General features: G+C 47.8%; 3 protein-coding genes across 9 annotated transcripts; all 3 read left to right on the top strand.

The window, feature by feature from the left end:
• Positions 1 to 1399: 1399 nt before the first annotated feature.
• Positions 1400 to 7911, top strand: FAM221B (family with sequence similarity 221 member B; the record flags this gene model as incomplete). Its single annotated transcript, XM_080668313.1, has 7 exons — positions 1400 to 1643; positions 1914 to 2279; positions 2425 to 2568; positions 6774 to 6884; positions 7063 to 7260; positions 7451 to 7570; positions 7721 to 7911. The coding sequence occupies 7 exons, from the start codon at positions 1400 to 1402 to the stop codon at positions 7909 to 7911; spliced, it is 1374 nt and encodes a 457-aa protein (XP_080524439.1).
• A 3746-nt stretch (positions 7912 to 11657) lies between these two features.
• HINT2 (histidine triad nucleotide binding protein 2) lies at positions 11658 to 13893 on the top strand. Its single transcript, XM_080669732.1, has 5 exons — positions 11658 to 11851; positions 13032 to 13172; positions 13269 to 13373; positions 13479 to 13551; positions 13669 to 13893. Exons 1-5 carry the CDS (start codon positions 11771 to 11773, stop codon positions 13758 to 13760), a joined length of 492 nt encoding a protein of 163 aa, XP_080525858.1. The 5' UTR covers positions 11658 to 11770; the 3' UTR covers positions 13761 to 13893.
• Positions 13894 to 14718: 825 nt separating this feature from the next.
• Positions 14719 to 17333, top strand: SPAG8 (sperm associated antigen 8). Of its 7 annotated transcripts, XM_080669717.1 has the most exons (7): positions 14719 to 14882; positions 14989 to 15964; positions 16091 to 16265; positions 16481 to 16526; positions 16609 to 16723; positions 16848 to 16910; positions 17020 to 17330. In XM_080669717.1, exons 1-7 carry the CDS (start codon positions 14839 to 14841, stop codon positions 17206 to 17208), a joined length of 1608 nt encoding a protein of 535 aa, XP_080525843.1. In that variant the 5' UTR covers positions 14719 to 14838; the 3' UTR covers positions 17209 to 17330. The 7 variants fall into 7 exon arrangements, 5 of the variants coding, with proteins under 5 accessions (XP_080525843.1, XP_080525846.1, XP_080525844.1 ...); XR_013960671.1 differs by lacking the exon at positions 16091 to 16265 and having other exon boundaries at positions 17020 to 17333; XR_013960672.1 differs by lacking the exon at positions 16091 to 16265 and having other exon boundaries at positions 16481 to 16723; positions 17020 to 17329.

Genomic DNA, 17333 nt, shown 5'->3' with positions numbered 1-17333 from the left:
AACTTCCTGGTTCATAGGTTGATGCTCAACCACTGAATCACGTGGGCCAGGCAATGAGTATTTTTAAGCAAGGAAATGCCGTTGTTAGGTTTGTATTTTAGAAAGATCACGACTGGGTCATTAAGGAGTACTCACTTCTTTTGGATATACTTCCAAGAGAAATTAGGCTGCAGCAGCAGGTGCAACCTGGATGAGCGCTAGTGGTGCAGCGCTTGGTGCACTGCTTACATCCCCCAAGGGGTCCCGGATTTTGAAATGGCGCAGGCCAGGCTGAGGGCCCCCGACCCCCATGCATGAATCCATACACCGGGCCTCAAGTAAAAGTATAAGTTATCTAAATCAATGATAGAATGGGCGAGTGGATTAGTATGCTGGGAAAGGCAACAGAGAGACAAAGTCATCTCTAAGGTCCCAGAGGAATACCTGACATAATCCAGGTAGAAAATGATGAGAACTTGAACAAAACTGGAGGGAAAAGAGAGGAGAGAATGGATTTGAGGTATATTTAGAAGATAGGAAATACAATCCCTGATGCCTATTTGAAAATAAGGGCTGAGGAAAAAGGAAAAAAGCTAAGATGATTCCCAGAGTCAAGTGTTATTGTTTTTTAATCCTAACCCAAGGATATGTTTTTATTGTTATTTGTTTTTGTTTTGAGGATATGTTTTTATTGATTTTAGAGAGAGATGAATGGAGAGAGAGAGAAACATCTATCAGGTGCCTCCTGTATGCACCCCAAGTGGGGACCAAACCCACAACAGAGTCCATTTTGATGCCCTATGGGACATCCATTTAGCAATGTCCATCAGGCAGTTGGGTATAAGGGTGAAGTACAGGGGTTTAAAGAGGTCTGCGCTGGAATTATGGATTTAGGGATTATAAGCATACAGCTGGAAGTATTGAAGCCTTGAACATGAATGACATCATCTAGGGAAGGTAGTCGGTAGACAAAACTAGACTGTGGTCAGAGACCTGCCTTCGTGATATCCTCCTGCACGCTTGGGAGCAAACCCCCCACTTTGGCTTGGTATTCCCAGTCTCTTGAATTCCATAGCCTGATCTCCATGGTCCCAAGGTATGCCTAGGACCCTGCTCTTGGACTGGCCAAGTTTTATGTTCAGATTCCCTCCTAAGGCATGGTCCTCTGCTACCATCTACTGATAGGATTCTGACTGCTTCAGCCTTTCATTCTTTAAGTACCAGCTCCCTCCAAACCCATACATGGGGTCTAGGCACATGTGTGAACCTCCTGGTAGCATACCTTAACACAAAGCTCATCCTGCTTCCCCCTTATATCTCAAGTGCACTAAAATATATCCTAATTCCATACCTGCCTGTGAACCCTGATTTGTAGACCCTACAATCCCAATCTAAAGCCTGTACCATATTCTACCACTAGATGGAAGCAGAAGAGCCTCATACCACCATGGATGCAGAGGAGCACCCTTCTTCAAAAGACCCCTCTGCTGAGGACTCACAGGAGCCCCCTATTCCTGACACCCCCTTGGAGCCTTTCATCTCTCATATCCCTTTAGAGCCCCACACCTCTGAACCTCAGATGGTGCCACCCACTTCCCATACCGAGTTAGAGACCTACACCTCCGAAAACCCTTTGGAGCCTTCCATCTCTGAGCCTCCTTTAGAGCTCAACACCTCTGAACCTCAGATGATGCCATCCACTTCCCATACTGAGTTAGAGACCTACACCTCCGAAAACCCTTTGGAGACTTCCATCTCTGAGCCTCCTTTAGAACTCAACACCTCTGAACCTCAGATGGTGCCACCCACTTCCCATACCGAGTTAGAGACCTACACCTCCGAAAACCCTTTGGAGCCTTCCATCTCTGAGCCTCCTTTAGAGCTCAACACCTCTGAACCTCAGATGATGCCATCCACTTCCCATACTGAGTTAGAGACCTACACCTCCGAAAACCCTTTGGAGCCTTCCATCTCCAAGGCCTCTTTAGAACACTCTATCTCTAAGGTCCCAGAGGTAACTTTACGTAACTCATCACCAGACCATGTCTCTGATTCTCTGAAGAAAGGCCTCTCCTCTAAGATCTCATGGCCAAGAAGATCCACACAAATCCGTGAATCTGAGATCCATCCAAAGCATTCCCTTTTAGGCCCTTCAGCCAAGGTCCACCTGGACACATTTGAAAAGGAAAGGGAAGAGGAAGGAGAGGACAAGGAGGGGGAGGATGCCACTGTCAGCACCACTCACACAGCTCAGCCTGGACGTCATCTGGGCAAGAAGAAGGAGAAGAAAGGAGTTAGCCGTAATTGCTCCCGCCCTTTTCCCCATTCTCATCACTGTCTTTCACCCGCCCCAGAAGGAGATTGGGTTACTCTTTGACCTGACCCCTTCTCTTAGTTTTGGGGCCCCCTCACTTCTCCTTGATTACTCACCCCCTTTCTTCCCAGGTGATACAGCCAGTCCAGTGGTCCTTGCTAAGCAGGCAGAGCTGGTGGGAGTGCCTAAGACAATGCACAGAGAGAAGTTTGGTGCTCAGGTGAACAATCTTTTCCAATGGGAGAAGAATGCAGCCCTGAAGGCCACCCAGACAGGTGAGCCCAGGCAGCCTCTCAGAGGCTTGTGACAGGCCCAGGATCATCCTCCAAACCACCAATTTCTGGGAACTTGCCCATTTAGTGGAGAGCTTCACCTTGTGGAAATGGCAATGCCACCTGCCTGAAATCTGGGAGAGAAGCAGGCAGGTGGGCCAAGGTGGATAGTGTAGTTGCAGATGAAGAGTGAATAATCATATAAAGCCCAGGTAGGGACAGGGGACTGAACTAAAGTTGTTAAAAACAGAAGGGTCACAGACCAGCCCCAGATCTAGGGCTCAGATCACCTGCACCAAACAGACCCTAAGGAAGAGGACCTGGACAGTCTCCATGTGACTTGTTGCTTTTATATGGCAAAAGGCCTTGGTCCCCTTGTTGGAACCCTATTAAAAGGTAGTCAGTCCTGAATATGAGACCCATGATCACTTGAGTACCCAGAAGCTGTGAGTCTCCACCAAAGAGCAGGAGTCACATCTAACCCTGTTGGGTCCAAGTCTCAGCCCAGAATTAGTACTCTTGACAGTCCTGTTAGTGGCATGCTGTGCTTATCTATGTCTACATACTAGTATAAAGGGTGTGCAGATGTACTCTGTAAACACATGCCATCCTGTGTGTGAGCACGTGTACCGATGTTACTAAGCTTTATATCTATAAGGGTTACCTTTAGTAAGAGGGTCACCCTGACCTGCTATGAGGATTTTGGGGTTTCTAGACTGAATTCAATATGTCACTGCATTTATTTTGGTTTTTCATACTTCCTCTTTATGATGGGAGTAGAGTTATGTCAAAACTAGATGGGCCTAAGATATAAAGACAACTAGGTAATTCTATGCCCTCTCCCATGTAACTTACTTTTCTCAGTCCCTATGCAGGGACCTCCCACCTCCACTTCTGGAAAAGAAAGTCATAGTGATCTCATTTGTTTCTCAGTCTAACTTCAATCATTGAACAGCTTTGTTTGCTTATTTTAACATCCTGTGTCACTTTTATTCTTTTTGCAAATGTAGGGTCTGTTCAGTACCCTCATTCTCCTTAGAACCTCCTGTCTACTCCCCACTCTTCAAGGCTTCTTGAGATTGAACTTCATTTTCTTGTTTAAACAGGAATTTTTATACTAAAATTTAAGTGTCATGCAATCCTGAACAAAGTTATTTGGGGTTCTCTTCTAACACTGGGGATCTTCTGTCCCTCAAGAGTCAATATATGTGCTCTGTAGTGAAATATCAAGTGTAAGCTTTTCTCTTATTCATTCAACATTTATTGAGCACCAGCAATGTACGAGGCTCATTGCTAGCTGTGGAGGCGGTGGCACTGATGGGGTTTCCAAGAAAAGATCCCTCAAATAATTTACACTTTAGTGAGAGACACCAATAAGTAAAAGGACAAAAACAATTCATTCTAATCATTGGTATAATTTAGTTCAGCCCAGAGTTCTGCATGAACAGAGAAAAGGGGCAGGCACCAATTACGGGAGCTTGGGGAATAAGCCTTGGAAGGGATGACTTCTCAGCTGAAATCTGGAAGATAAGTAACAAGAGGCAGCCAGGTAAAAAGTGAGGTATGCTGGGACATGACAGCACCAGGCACCAGCAGGAAACTGTAAGCAATGCAGTATGCCTGCTGCATAGAGTGTTGGGCACAGTAGCCCGCTCAGCTCTGGAAGGGCAGAATTGTGCAGGTATTTCTGTACCAAACTCAAGAGCTGGGATTACATCCTGAGGGCAACTAAAGTCACTAAAAGATTGTAAATGGAACAATAACGAACAGGTTTGTGTTTTTGTAAGATCACTCTGGCAGTAGGAGAGACTAGAGAAAGAGCTGGAGACTGGAAGACTGCATTGTAGGGCACTGCTAATAATCAAAATAAGAAATGAATGGGTAGAAGTAAAAAGTAGGCAAACTCAAGAAATGCTAAGAAGGTAAAACGAACCTTTGGATCATTGGATGTGTAGAATAAAAGAAAGGAACATGCCTGGAATGACATCTAGGTAATTGGCTTAAATAACTGATTGGATAATGGTGTCATTAACTGAATGCCTAAGACAAGAGTAGATGCTTGCTAAGTATGTGTTGGATGATCAGAAGACAAAGGGTGAGGGCCATGTTTGGAAGGAATAATTATAACACATTTGAAGTGCTTGTGGAACATGCTGGTGAAAGAGTCTAGTAGATAGCTGGCTATGTGGATCTGAAGCTCGGGAGAGAGATCTGGGCTGAAGACATCTTTCATATAAAAACAGCTGTATCTTGTATGAAGACGTTCTAAGCACCAAGAGATGTTATCAGGCAAATGTGATTATGTGATCATGGAATTGACTGTGTAGTACAGAGTCAAAAAGGCATCCCAGATCATGTTTCCTCCCCCTGCCAGTCCTTGTCCACTCATAACAGAAAGAGGACTTGGAACCAGGGCAGAGAGTAGAGGGCACCATTCTGGAATACTCAGCTAGATGTCAATGGTCCCACTTAAAGGGCACTGACACCTGTAATAGAGTCTGAGGTGTGGTTTGCCAGTCTCCCTGTTCAAACTTCAATCTTCATCTGAAAGCTGGACAATGACTCCTACATCAGTGCTTGGACTTGACTCTCCCAGGCTCTCAGGCCAGGCCTTGATCTCTGGGCACTGACCCCTGTTCATTTCCACATCTCACTTGCTCATTCAGTGTATCCTGCTACTCTGGATGAAGTTCAGAATTCCTCTAGTAGAATCCTGGCCCCTAACCACCCCCATTGTGACTCTATCTATACTCTGCCCTTTCAACCAAGACTCCCTGGTGTATTGGGGCCCTGGCACTCCAGGCCGTCAGCATCAAGACAGAAGCAGCAAAGCCAAAAGCCACATCTGGACAGGCTTTTGACCTTGGGAGATCATGGGTAATACAAGAAAACCTAGTCTGACCATTAGGCACAGAATTGTGGATTATGGCCCTGGCCAGAGTCAAAGACCAGAGGACACTAATTCTTTCTCATCCTCCTTATAGAACTTCATGGTTCTTCCTGGCATACTGAGGAAATTATCTCCCCTCCTGAAGGAATTTGTTCACTCATTTATTTAGTCAAACAATCTGTGTTCTCCAAGCACCTATTTTGTTTCATGCCCTATGCGAGGACTAGATATAGGTGAAAAGACAGACCCTTGCTTGGAGGAACTCACAGTCTAACAGGAATACTAATGAACAGTTTATTACAATGCATTGTACTGTGATACGAGTAGCACAGGGAGCCATGGAAGGCAAGAGAAGGGGTCCTAGAAAAGGGGAAGTCAGAGACAATTTTTGGTGGAGGTGATGCTTCATTACAGCCTTTAAATCAGAATAAGAGTCCTACAGCTGAAGGTCCCACTCCATGGGGACTCATACAAGATTCTTGGCTAGAAATTGGGGTACTCTCAGGTCTCATGAGGATGAGAAAATCTAGTGGGAGGTGCTCTCTGCTTCTCCTCCCACATTTACCACCACCCTTGTCTTGCAGTGAGATTGAGAGTGAACCCAGACATTTTCAGATCCCACTACTAAAACCAGGCTCTAAAGGGTTGTGGCATCTTCCTGGTGTCTGAGCTCAGGGATACTTCTTAGCCTCTCTTTCCTTTCCATGCCTCCTTTATTTAGCCTCAAAAGCTTCTATTTTTTGGTCTTTATTACTCATAACTTCTGGCCTCCCTCTTTCTCCTGAAGCCCTCCTTTTGACCCCAGGCCTGCTCAACCTCCTCCTCTTCTTCATGTCCCTTCAACAACATAGTCCCTCCTTAGTAACCAATCCCCACCATCTACTCTACACCTGGTCAATCATCTTCTCTTTCCCTCACCTTAGAAACTTCAAGGAAGCCAAAGTTGGGCTCTAATATAGGGAGGGGAGGAGATGAGAATCCCAACAGTCCTAGAGAACTCATTGAGATTCAGATTCATCTTCAAAAAAAATTCTTTTATAATCTTCCTACTCAGAAACTAAAGACTAAGTTCAGTCATCTCTGACAGGCTGACAGAGATGGAGTGGATCCTGGGATGGGAAGGGAATTGAAACACTTATGGGTGATAAGAAAACCTTGAGGAAAAGAATCTAAATGGGTATGAGGACTCATAGGCAGGGATAAATACACCTCGGGGGAGAGGTGAGGCACACCCCTAGGGGATAGGTGAGAACACCTAGGGGAGCTTAGGCCATTTTTCCTTCTTACTCATCCTATTACTCAATCCCACCATTCCCAGGTCTCTACATTGGTTGGCGTTGCCCCCATTATCTATGGGACTGTTTCCGAATTGGGGATGAATCCAAGTGCTTTTGTGGACACTTGTTGAGAGAGCACCGGATCATATCAGGTAGGGAGAACTGAGTTATCCCTCCCAGCCTTTGCAGATGAGGAGGGATAACTGTACTGTCATGTGTTGGAATATATGAGAGAAAGTGTGTGTGTTGGTATGGGAGAGGGCACTGGCATGGAAAGGCCAGGCCAATCAGGCGCTGGTCTAATCCTACCACCCATCCCCATTCCCATAGACATATCCGTGCCTTGCAATGTGAGTCAGTGCCGCTGCCTCATGTTCTGCTTTATACCATCACGCCCAGAGGAGGTGGGTGAGTTCTGGCTCAAGAGGCGGGCCACCTTTGACCCCAAGGCCTGGAGAGCCCAATGTCGCTGCAAACACAGCCATGAAAACCATGCAGCTACCGGGTGCCATCCCTGCAGGGTCAAAGGTACCTTCTAAAACAAAGGGAGTGCAGAGGTGGGCATGGGTGGGGATAGGATGCATATAGTTTGGGAATAAGTATATGGGAGTTGGTAGGAGAGACAGGTTTACGGTTGGTGAGAAAGAGATGAAAATGTAGTCAGCCCATGGGGAAGCCCCAATTCCCTATGGTTTTCTTGGCTGTCCCTTTGCCCTAGGCTGTTGCTGCAACTGCTTTGAGTCTAATTTCCTCTGTGCAGCCTGTGACCGACGTTGGGAGGAACACGAGACTTTCTTTGAGACTGAGGAGACCCGGCGACGAGGAGGGAGGCCTCGTGGTGAGGGGATTACCTGGAATAGGGATCCATTCCAGAGTCTGTAGTCAGAAAGCCAGGCAGAAAGGCACTCCCATCCTCAACCATCCCATCCAAGACTACCTCACCCTATTTACCCCTGTGTCCCATACCAGCATTGGTTTCCACCCCCAGGAGCAGACTATGTGCCTTTTGCAGAGATTCCTACCCTCCGAGAAACCATCATCAGCAACTCTGACTTCGAGGTCCTACAGAAGCAGGGTCCCTCTGGCCATCCCAACTCCCACCCTAGTCCCCCCCCCCCCCCCGGGCTCCCTGACTCACCCAGCCTCCGACCTGGCCCTACAGCTAATCACCGTACCTGACCCTTTCACCTCTGCTCTTCCCTCCTCCAGGGACAGACACTGTCAACAGCTGGCACAGGCCTGTGTGAGCCTGGCCCAAATCAGCAATAAAGGAGAAGCCACTGGACTCTGACCTGGCTCTGTCTGGGGCAGCTAGAGCCCCGCCCATTGATAGATATTCTAAGACCTCAGAGTCAGTACCTATTGGAGGCGAAAGAGAGGCTAGATCCAGCCATCTGCCTTCACCACACCCACATTTAACCTGCTAGTCCTGGCATCAGAAGGAGAGAGTGGTTTCAAAGAAGCGAAGGAGGGAGGGGGTTTTAAGAAGGATGGAGTAAGCAGTGATGTTAGATGCAGCTCTGATCTCCAGTAAGATAAAGACTAAAAAATGTCCATTGGCTTTTGCAATTAAAAGGTCTTTGGGGACTTCAGAGAGCATAATTTCAGTGGTGCAGTGGAGGCAGGAGTTGAAGAAACTTGAATGAAAAGAGCAAGAGACAAGTCAAACAATATCCAGAGAGAGAGATGTGGAGTTGAGGAAGCATTTTTTAAGGAGAAAGGGAAGAGGCTAGTAGATAAAAAGACCTTGAAGGATGCAGAAGAGAGAGATGCCTGGTGAGACAAGATCCCAGAGATGGAGGGAAGGGATGAGGTCAAGGCAGAAGTGAAGGGATTCACTTTGGACAGGGGAAACACCACTTCCTAAGACCAAGAGGAAGGAAGGAAGGATGAGGCCTTCACTGAGCTGCAGGGAGTAGGATCTTGTGAAAGTCCTCCTGTTAAGTAGGAGACAAAGTCAGTTTGTGGGGGGTGGGGGAGGAGGGATAAGAGTGGAAGATAGGAGACAGGAAGAGAGAGGTAAAGGTTTGGGAAGGCTAATGTGAGGAGCTGGAGAAAAACCTGATCAGTGGGTGGTTGAGGGTTAAGGTACAATTGGAAGCAGGAACCTGGTTAGAAAAGCAGAGATGCAAAATATTTAGATGAATGGGTTGTGATGAGGGTGTCGGGAGGATACTAATAATAATCAGGAACATAAGACAAAAGAAGGATTGAAAATGTGGAGGGAGCTGACCATACAAATAGGGAAAGTGAAACCAGAAAGCCATTGGCAGATTTAAAAAAGGAATAATCAAAGACGTAAAAGTCTCTAACGAGGTCCAGTAGCAGATGCAGTGGTGGGGATCAGAGTGCAGGAAACAGTGGTCAGAACCTGCAGAGTGTTTAAGCTTTCAGATTAGAGCAGCTGCAAGTGATCACAAGGCTTGGATTAGAGAAAACTGTGGGCCAGGGGCCAAAATCAGTGAATGTCAAGGAGTGTGACTAGAAAGCCCATAGAATTTTGGCTCAGATGATTCTTATGGGGAGTAGGAGATTCTGATAATCATGGACTCTGTGATCCTAGACAAGTCACTTTCCCCATCTGGGCCTCAGTTTCTGGATCTGTAAAACAGGAATAATCTCTGTGCTACCTGCTATGAGAGTCCAAAGAAATAACCAGTTTCCAAGTACTTTGTACTCGCCTACCCCTCCTGGCTGATTTCCTTCCTCTTCTCAGATCCCAGTTCCTCTCTCTTGCCCTTCTCCAGAGCAGCTTTAGGGGCTGCTGCTATCCCAGAGGCATGTCAACAATAAATAGGTTGCTGCCACCAATCCAAAGCCATAAGGAGTCCCGAATCTGGGGTGCAAAAAAAGGAGAAACTTTATTCCGGTAAACAGTTTGTAAACAAGGGAGCTGCAGTCTATGACAGAAACAGAGTGCACAGTACCAAAACAAAGAGGAGGCTGGATTTTATAAAGGTCCTTCCTGCCCCATCTCTGTTTGGTCTATTTCTATGCAAATGAGAAATCCAAATTTGCATAGTCTCATTGGTCCAAATAGCATTGTCCTGACTGGTCAGAAGCACTCATTCTGATAGGTCATTATAGAGTCGCTCTAATTGGTCAGTAAATATGCAAATAAGGATATAGCTGTGCAGTTCCAGTTGGATAAGGTACATCTCTGCCTATTGGTTGAAAGATGATTATAGGAACTCCTTTATAAGGGTGGGCTCAGCTGGCAGGTACACAGTGCAGGAGGCTGGCAGTTCTATCTGTGGGTTTTCCTTGAAATGTGGAGTGGGTATGAGGTACCTCTGAGCAATGGCTCCTGGACTCTGATTATGAATTTGAGCCCAATTAACCATAAGGAGTCCTTCTGGCAGATATATTCCTTCTTGGGGTCAACTGTAGCCTCTAAGGCACTGAGAAAAGGCCTTCCCCCCTGGACTGCTAGAACTCGGGGGAAATCACAGGATCAAATGTCTGCACTTTGGAAGAGAAAGGGCTTTCTAACAATAACATGGCTATACAAATTGTTACTATCTCCAGAAGTAAAGAGTTCCTCATTAATGCTTATATGCAATTAACACCATGATGACCATTCACTAAAACTAATTCAATTAATAGTCAAAAATAAAGGAATGGTTACTATGGTAATCACATTCAACCAAGTATTATGCAGCCCTAACAAAATATATTTACATAGACTATGTAATAATATGAAAAATTATAAGTGGAAGAATAAAATATGCAATACATGTGTATTATACTATAAAAGTATAAAAAATTGTAAGTGGAAGAATAAAATATGCAATACGTGTGTATTATACTATAAAAGGAAATTAGAGGAAACACCAAATGTTAATCATTCTACAAATTATGTGTCAGGCTATGTGCTAAAACATACACACACACAAACTAAAAATACAGTGGTGACTTTTATCCTATGTGTTAAACATTAGACTAAAACTTACCTGGTATTAGTATATTCGCATTTTGTGATCCCCACGTTTCTTATGTCAAAAAATATATATTCCAGCAGAACGAAATATACTTCAGACCTAGCCATGACACATTTCCCTTGTCCTTCTAACTCTACTCTCTGAAAATACCAGGCACAGAGCTAACCCTATCACCCACCTTTTCTAATTAGGAAAGAACATTTGCTTATTAGTCCTGTGGTCAAAATAGGACACACACACACACACACACACACACACAGCTCCTCCCGTTAAAAAGAAAAATGCAGAAACCATCTTTAAAACTGTAGAATCTTTAATCTTGGAGTAAATATGTTAACAAGAACATTAAGGAAGAATTGCCCTTAGATCAGCGATTTTCAACCGGTGTGCCACAATAATTTTTAAACCATGCAATACCTGCCCATTTAGTCAGGGGCACTGACCTCTTTTTCCATTGTCAAATTAAAAAATGACAACTGCCAGCATAACAATAGCTGTCCCGTGTGAATGAATCAAAATTATACCTGCTCTTCTTGGTCAGGTCACTAAAAAATATATTTTTGGTGTGCCGCGGAATTTTAGTAACTAGTATATGTGTGCCGTGAGATGAAAAGGGTTGAAAGTCGCTGGTAGACAACCTTACAGTCTTTGTGGGCAGGAACAAGGCGCAGCCCTCTTCCTCCCAGCACAGCAGCGGAGCCCAGACCTGGAGAGGCAAAGCCCAGCCACTGGAGCGTGCCACCCGCACGCTACCACACTGTGGCGGGGAAAACCCCACCTCTTGGTTTCTTTTTCCTTCCAATGGAATGAGAAACTAGTTAGGAGATCCAATGGAAAAGGGACGTTCACGCTGAGAGAAGACGAAGCCAATGGAGTGAAAAAATAGTGCAAAGGTGCCAATGGGAGGAAGATTCTGCCACTACTCTGAGCTAAGCGATGTGCAGGGCCAGGAGCGCCACCCAATGGGATGGCAGGACTCGCTCCTCGGAGCCAGCGGAACCAATAGCCGCCGCCGCTCCCTCCCAGGCGCCCCGCCTCCCGCGGCCAGTTGGCCCGAGGGCTGCCCTGAGTGACAGGTTCCCGAGGGCGAGGGCAAGATGGCGGCGGCCGTGTTGCTGGCCGCCGGGCTGCGCGTGGTGCACAGGGTTGTAGCGGTCGCGGGGCCGCGGGGGACGCAGGTGAGAAGTGGCTGTGGGGACCAGGAGGGGGCCCTGCGCGCCTGACGGCCACCAGGGTCAGGGACCGCGTTCCTCACGGCACCCCAGACACGCACAACCAGCGGCCTCGCGGAGACGGAGCGCGACATGCAAGTTCCATGGCTGTGCGGTGAGATCGGGCCGGTAGTCGCAGCATCCTCCCCGAAATCTCGACGCAGGAGAAGCCAACTGGCGATGACTTACACCCTGCACAGTCCTGGTTGCCGAGGCCGGGACAGGGTCCGTGCAGTGGCTGCTGCCTTCTCCTAAACCCGCCTGAAGCCCAGCTTACCCCACCCCTGCTCTGGGCAGCCCCCTCGTGCCCCCTGCAGGAAGGGAGCTTTGGCGTCTCCCTGCAGTCTGTCTTCTGCGCCTCAGGCTCCTGGCCTTCTACTGAGGACCAGTGTTAACCTCTGTCTTCCCCACTTTGCCAGAGCGACTGGAGGGGTCAAATTGATCCAGTTCTTTTCTCCCACAGTGTGACAGCACTGACTTCAGAAGCCTTTCTGAGTTCGTGGGAAACTGGGACTTGCCTTCCCTCAATCCCCTGGGGCCGAGTTCACTTAACTAAACTCTTCCACTGATTCAGGGCCTGGAGTTAAAATTCACTGTCAAAGGTCAAATGTGACACCTAGATGCCCTTGTGTCAAAAGGCAAATGTATTAAAATCTGAATAAAACAGGTAACATGGCTTAAAGATCTGAAAATAAATAATGGAAATAAGTGGCAACATTAACAAGGTGAGAGTATATGGAAAGAATTCCAAGTAGTGTTAAAAGATGATGTAAACCGCTCCCTTTATTTTACATTTGAAGCCAAGAGAAGGGATTTATCTAGGTAAATCACTGGTAAATAGGAACCGGGAACTAAGGCTCCTGGTTCTCATTCTGGATCTTTCCCGTGAACAGTGCTAAATTTCCTAGACATTTTAGAAGCAGAAATCACTGAGACTGCTGCTGAGTCCTGGATTATGGTACTGCCTGTTATCTAACCAGGCCCAGCACTCTCTGGCCCTACTCTCTGCTGCTGATGGTCTGCAACTGAAGAACTGTTCCTTTGTGTGGGAGCCACTAATAGGTTCTCAGAAAGGTGAAGGTAATGACCATCAGAGCCCAGCTTCTGTTGGCCCCAACTCTCTGCCTCGGTTTTGACCCACCTTCAGGTCCGAGGAGCTGCAGGTGTGAATGATGGAAATGAAGTGGCCAAGGCCCAGCAGGCAGCTCCTAGGGGAACAGCCCCAACCATCTTCTCTAGGATCCTGGATCGAAGCCTTCCAGCGGACATTCTGTATGAGGACCAGCAGGTGGGGTGTCCCTAGGACCCATCCCATAGGGATTTCATAGATACCATCCAGCCTGTGGAAGTAACACGGTGCCCTCTGGCCTGTCACTGCTCCCAGTGTCTCGTGTTCCGTGATGTGGCTCCTCAGGCTCCTGTGCACTTCCTGGTCATTCCCAAGAAGCCCATTCCTCGGATTAGCCAGGCTGAAGAAGAAGACCAGCAGGTGGGAAGAATAGGACAAGGGTTTGGCTTGGGGAAGCCCTGGATTCAGCTAGAGATTTTGTTCCTTGTAAATAAAGCCACCTGTCTCCCTCCCCTTTCCCTGTAGCTTCTAGGACACCTTCTCCTTGTGGCCAAGAAGACAGCTAAGGCTGAGGGGCTGGGAGATGGATACCGACTTGGTGAGTGGCTTGGCTGTTGAGCCCCTTCACCGATGAATTCTCATACCAACTCAATATGATCTTCATTCTTTGACCTTTCCCATGATCCTGACTCACTAACCCCAAGCTCCCTTTCAGTGATCAATGATGGGAAGTTGGGAGCACAATCTGTGTATCACCTGCACATTCACGTACTTGGGGGCCGACAGCTCCAGTGGCCTCCAGGTTGAACCTACCAACTGACCAAGGACCCTGTGCCTGGATGATTGGATGGGGTAGGAGGAAAGGGACCCTGTGATCTAATAAACTTGCTCTCCCTCAATTTTGCATCTCTGTCTTAAATATATAAATTTTGCCACAAAGAGGAAGGAAAAGGTTATGATCCTCTTTGACTATGGTCTGAGTAAGAGACACTAAGGAGGCCCTTACTGTAAAGAAGCATTTGCCTATAGATCTGTGAGTCATGACTAGTGGTCCACCTGAGTCAAGCTTCCAGACAAGTAGCAGTAGCAATAAGCCTGAATGAATAAGAAGAGATTAAGCCCAGCTGGCGTAGCTCAGTGGTTGAGCGAAAATCTATGAACCAGAGGGTCATGGTTCAATTCCCCTTCAAGACACATGCCTGGGTTGCAGGCTTGATCCCCGGTAGGGGGCATGCAGGAGGCAGCTGATCAGTGATTCTCTGTCATCATTGATGTTTCTCGCTCTCCCTCTCCCTCTCTGAAATCAATTTTCTTTTTTTTTAAAAGAGACTGAATATGAGATGTGCTCTATCCTGGCCTTTATCCAGCTGCCAATCCAAATTATAAGAGGATCTGGGAGGAGGGTGGTCAATGTGAGGGCCTTTTATTGGGGGTGAAGTAATCACATCCCAAAAAAGCTGTTACCCTTGAATTAATCCCCGAGTCTCACCATTCTGCCTTTAAGCTGTTGTCTGGTGTATTTCACTCTTAAATGTTTGAAAAGGCTACCCCCACTTTTGAGAATGAGCTACGGAAAAGCTGCTGTTATCCCCTACATAATAGTCCTGTGCCAGTCTCTAACACAACCACCTTAGGAAGCTTCAAAGAATCATGCTTCGGTATGGAGGGAGAGGCTTAAATAAGCGGAACCTTAAAAGCCGGGGATGAGACGGAATGGAGTCCAAACGGAAAGAGAAATTCCTGCCCCGCACCATATTTAAGACTTCCGCCCCGCAGGGAACTTGCCTCCACCCCCCACCCTCCACTTCCGCCCAGCTATAGTTCTGCGCAGTCTCCTGGAATTATTTGCCATCTCTATGGCAACCCGGATAGCTGATGTCTGAAGATGAAAACCTTTGATTCTACCGAGGGATCGGGATCGTGGTCGCGGTGAGAACCGCAGCTCTGGCTGCAGGCATTAGGGGACGAGGAAAGGCAGCGGACTTCCTCCCTCTGACGAGCTTTTGACGATTTTGACGCATTCGCTTTCTTTCAGAGCTTTACCCGTACAGCCCAGCTCCGAAGGGTCCTCTTCGGAACCGTTTCCTTCGGATGTCACTTCTAGGTCGGCCCTGGCAGCCGCAAGGGCAGCAGCGTCAGCCGCTGCTGCAGCCACTGCAGCTGTCTCCACTGCCAAAGCAGCTGTATTATCTGCAAAGACCCAAGCGCCCTTTTCCGAGCGAAGCCTTCCCTCGGATCCCTCCTCTGATAGTCTTGTTGGGAAGCCCTGCACTAGACCCAGTTTTACCCACAAGATAGGCCATGGGAGACTTGGCTTTAAGCCTGTTTCCTATATTGCTCGGCATCCCTGTTCTACAAATTACCTTATCACTAGCCCTAGCGCCGTTCCTGGCTCTAGCCCTGACCCCGTTCCTGGCTCCAGATCTGGCCCCGTTCCTGGCTCCAGATCTGGCCCCGTTCCTGGCTCCAGATCTGGCCCCGTTCCTGGCTCCAGATCTGGCCCCGTTCCTGGCTCCAGATCTGGCCCCGTTCCTGGCTCCAGATCTGGCCCCGTTCCTGGCTCCAGATCGGGCCCCGTTTCTGGCTCCAGATCGGGCCCCGTTTCTGGCTCCAGATCGGGCCCCGTTTCCGGCTCCAGATCTGACCCCGTTTCCGGCTCCAGATCTGGCCATGGCCCTGGCCGTGGCTATGGTTCTGGTAAAGGCACTGGCCCAGATTCTCGCTCTGGTTATGTCTGTGCCTCTGGGCCTGCTCCAGGCAATGATCCTGAGCTCAGCCCCAACGCTCTTACAAGCTTCAGACATCATGGGGCAAACCTGGTCCCTAATTATGCCTCCTGGAATCACTACCAATGCTGGGAGCCTCAGAAACAACCCTGGAAATTTTTGCCAGTTTCAGAACCTGTTGCCCAAGGAGGGCTATGGAAGACCCCTGAGGTTGAAGTGAAGTGTGAGGCTCTCAGTAAAACATTGCCACGGGGCCAGTGCCTTCTCTACAACTGGGAGGAAGAGGTATTAAGGTTTTGACCTACTCCCTTTTCTTAAAGGCTTCCCCCAGTTTTCTGGGGGAAGATAGTAGTGTATGATGAGAGTGGGTAACAGAAAGGATATCATGATCACTCAACTTGGGGCCCACAGAGAGCCACCAACCATCTGGATCAAGTCCCAAGCATGCAGGATGGCTCCGAGAGTTTCTATTTCCGACACGGACACCAGGGACTGCTAACCCTGCAGCCCCAGTCACCCATACCCCTCAGCACCACCCAGAAAGACTCATATCAGCTCCCAAGAAATCGCTGTCAGCCAATTCGAGGTGTGAAGCATGAGGGAATGGGTCAGAATGAGTCCACTAGTCAGAGAAAAAAAGAGAGAAAGGAATTTCTGGTGGGACTATAGATTGTCCAATGGGTATAAGGGCAACCCTCCACAATTTTCCTTTCTTTTCTCAACTTTGTTTATTCTGGGCCTGCTTCCTAACCAGACTTGTCAGCTCTGTCCACTCCCTGCCCCCACCCCCCACCCCAACAGGAAAACGTGAAGCCATGCTGGAGATACTCCTGTGCCACCAGATCTGGTGAGAGGCTGGATGAAGGGGAAATGGGAGGGGAGGACAAAAACCAGGGAAGAACGGCTTTGATGCCCCCATAACTGTATAGTAAAGAGGTGCAGGCAGAGCAAGAACTGACAAGGAAGCCATTTGAGGCTGAGTCTGTGACACACCATGACTACAAAAAGGAGCTGGTGCAGGCAGGGGTTCCTGCCCCAACAAAGGTAAGAACCCATTCCACCCCACATATACAGCTGAGCTTTGGGGGGGTTGGAGGAGGAGCAGCAGACCCAGAGGTTTAGAAAGGGAGCTTCAGGCCAAGAGTTATTCAGTATTTTTCCCTCACAGTCTCACGACTACTGTAAGGAGCAACCTGAGACTTTCTGGATACAGAGGGCACCACAGCTACCGGTGTGTGAGGGTGACTAGATGTTGGGAGTGGGGAAGAAGGAAGGGAAGAGGTTGTTCTGTTCTGGCTTGGCAGAGAGTAGGATCTGTCCTTATTCTGGCATTCCTGTAGGGTGTCAGTAACATCAAGACACTGGATACGCCATTCCGGAAGAACTGCAGCTTCTCAACACCAGTACCTTTGTCCCTGGAACAGCCTTTTCCTGATGGACCTGAGAATTATTCCTACCAATTAGGACAAATCTCTTCTCTTGGCTGTCAGGGAAGAGGGCAGGGTGGTGAGGGGGGTAGAACTGTCTAAAGGTTGAGGAGGGAAGTGAGATGTGGAATATGGAATCTATTTCTGTCTGTACTGGAAAGGTGGGAGGAAGTGAATTCTGTTTATACTTGGTGAAGGGGCTTTACATAAAGGGTTCTTTCTCATCC

The sequence above is a fragment of the Plecotus auritus genome, assembly GCF_963455305.1.
Source record: "Plecotus auritus genome assembly, chromosome: 5".
NCBI lineage: Eukaryota > Metazoa > Chordata > Mammalia > Chiroptera > Vespertilionidae > Plecotus > Plecotus auritus.
The sequence above is the reverse complement of the archived record's forward strand: the minus strand, read 5'-3'. Positions and strand labels throughout refer to the sequence as shown.

Bases quoted from the DNA above. Each gene is read 5' to 3' on its own strand.
- HINT2 (XM_080669732.1), top strand. From the start codon at position 11,771: ATGGCGGCGGCCGTGTTGCTGGCCGCCGGGCTGCGCGTGGTGCACAGG. The intron at 11,852-13,031 runs GTGAGAAGTGGC...ACCCACCTTCAG, and splicing joins CGGGGCCGCGGGGGACGCAG to GTCCGAGGAGCTGCAGGTGT. The intron at 13,552-13,668 runs GTGAGTGGCTTG...GCTCCCTTTCAG, and splicing joins GGGAGATGGATACCGACTTG to TGATCAATGATGGGAAGTTG.
- SPAG8 (XM_080669717.1), top strand. From the start codon at position 14,839: ATGAAAACCTTTGATTCTACCGAGGGATCGGGATCGTGGTCGCG. The intron at 15,965-16,090 runs GTATTAAGGTTT...TGGGGCCCACAG, and splicing joins TCTACAACTGGGAGGAAGAG to AGAGCCACCAACCATCTGGA. The intron at 16,724-16,847 runs GTAAGAACCCAT...TTTCCCTCACAG, and splicing joins GGGTTCCTGCCCCAACAAAG to TCTCACGACTACTGTAAGGA.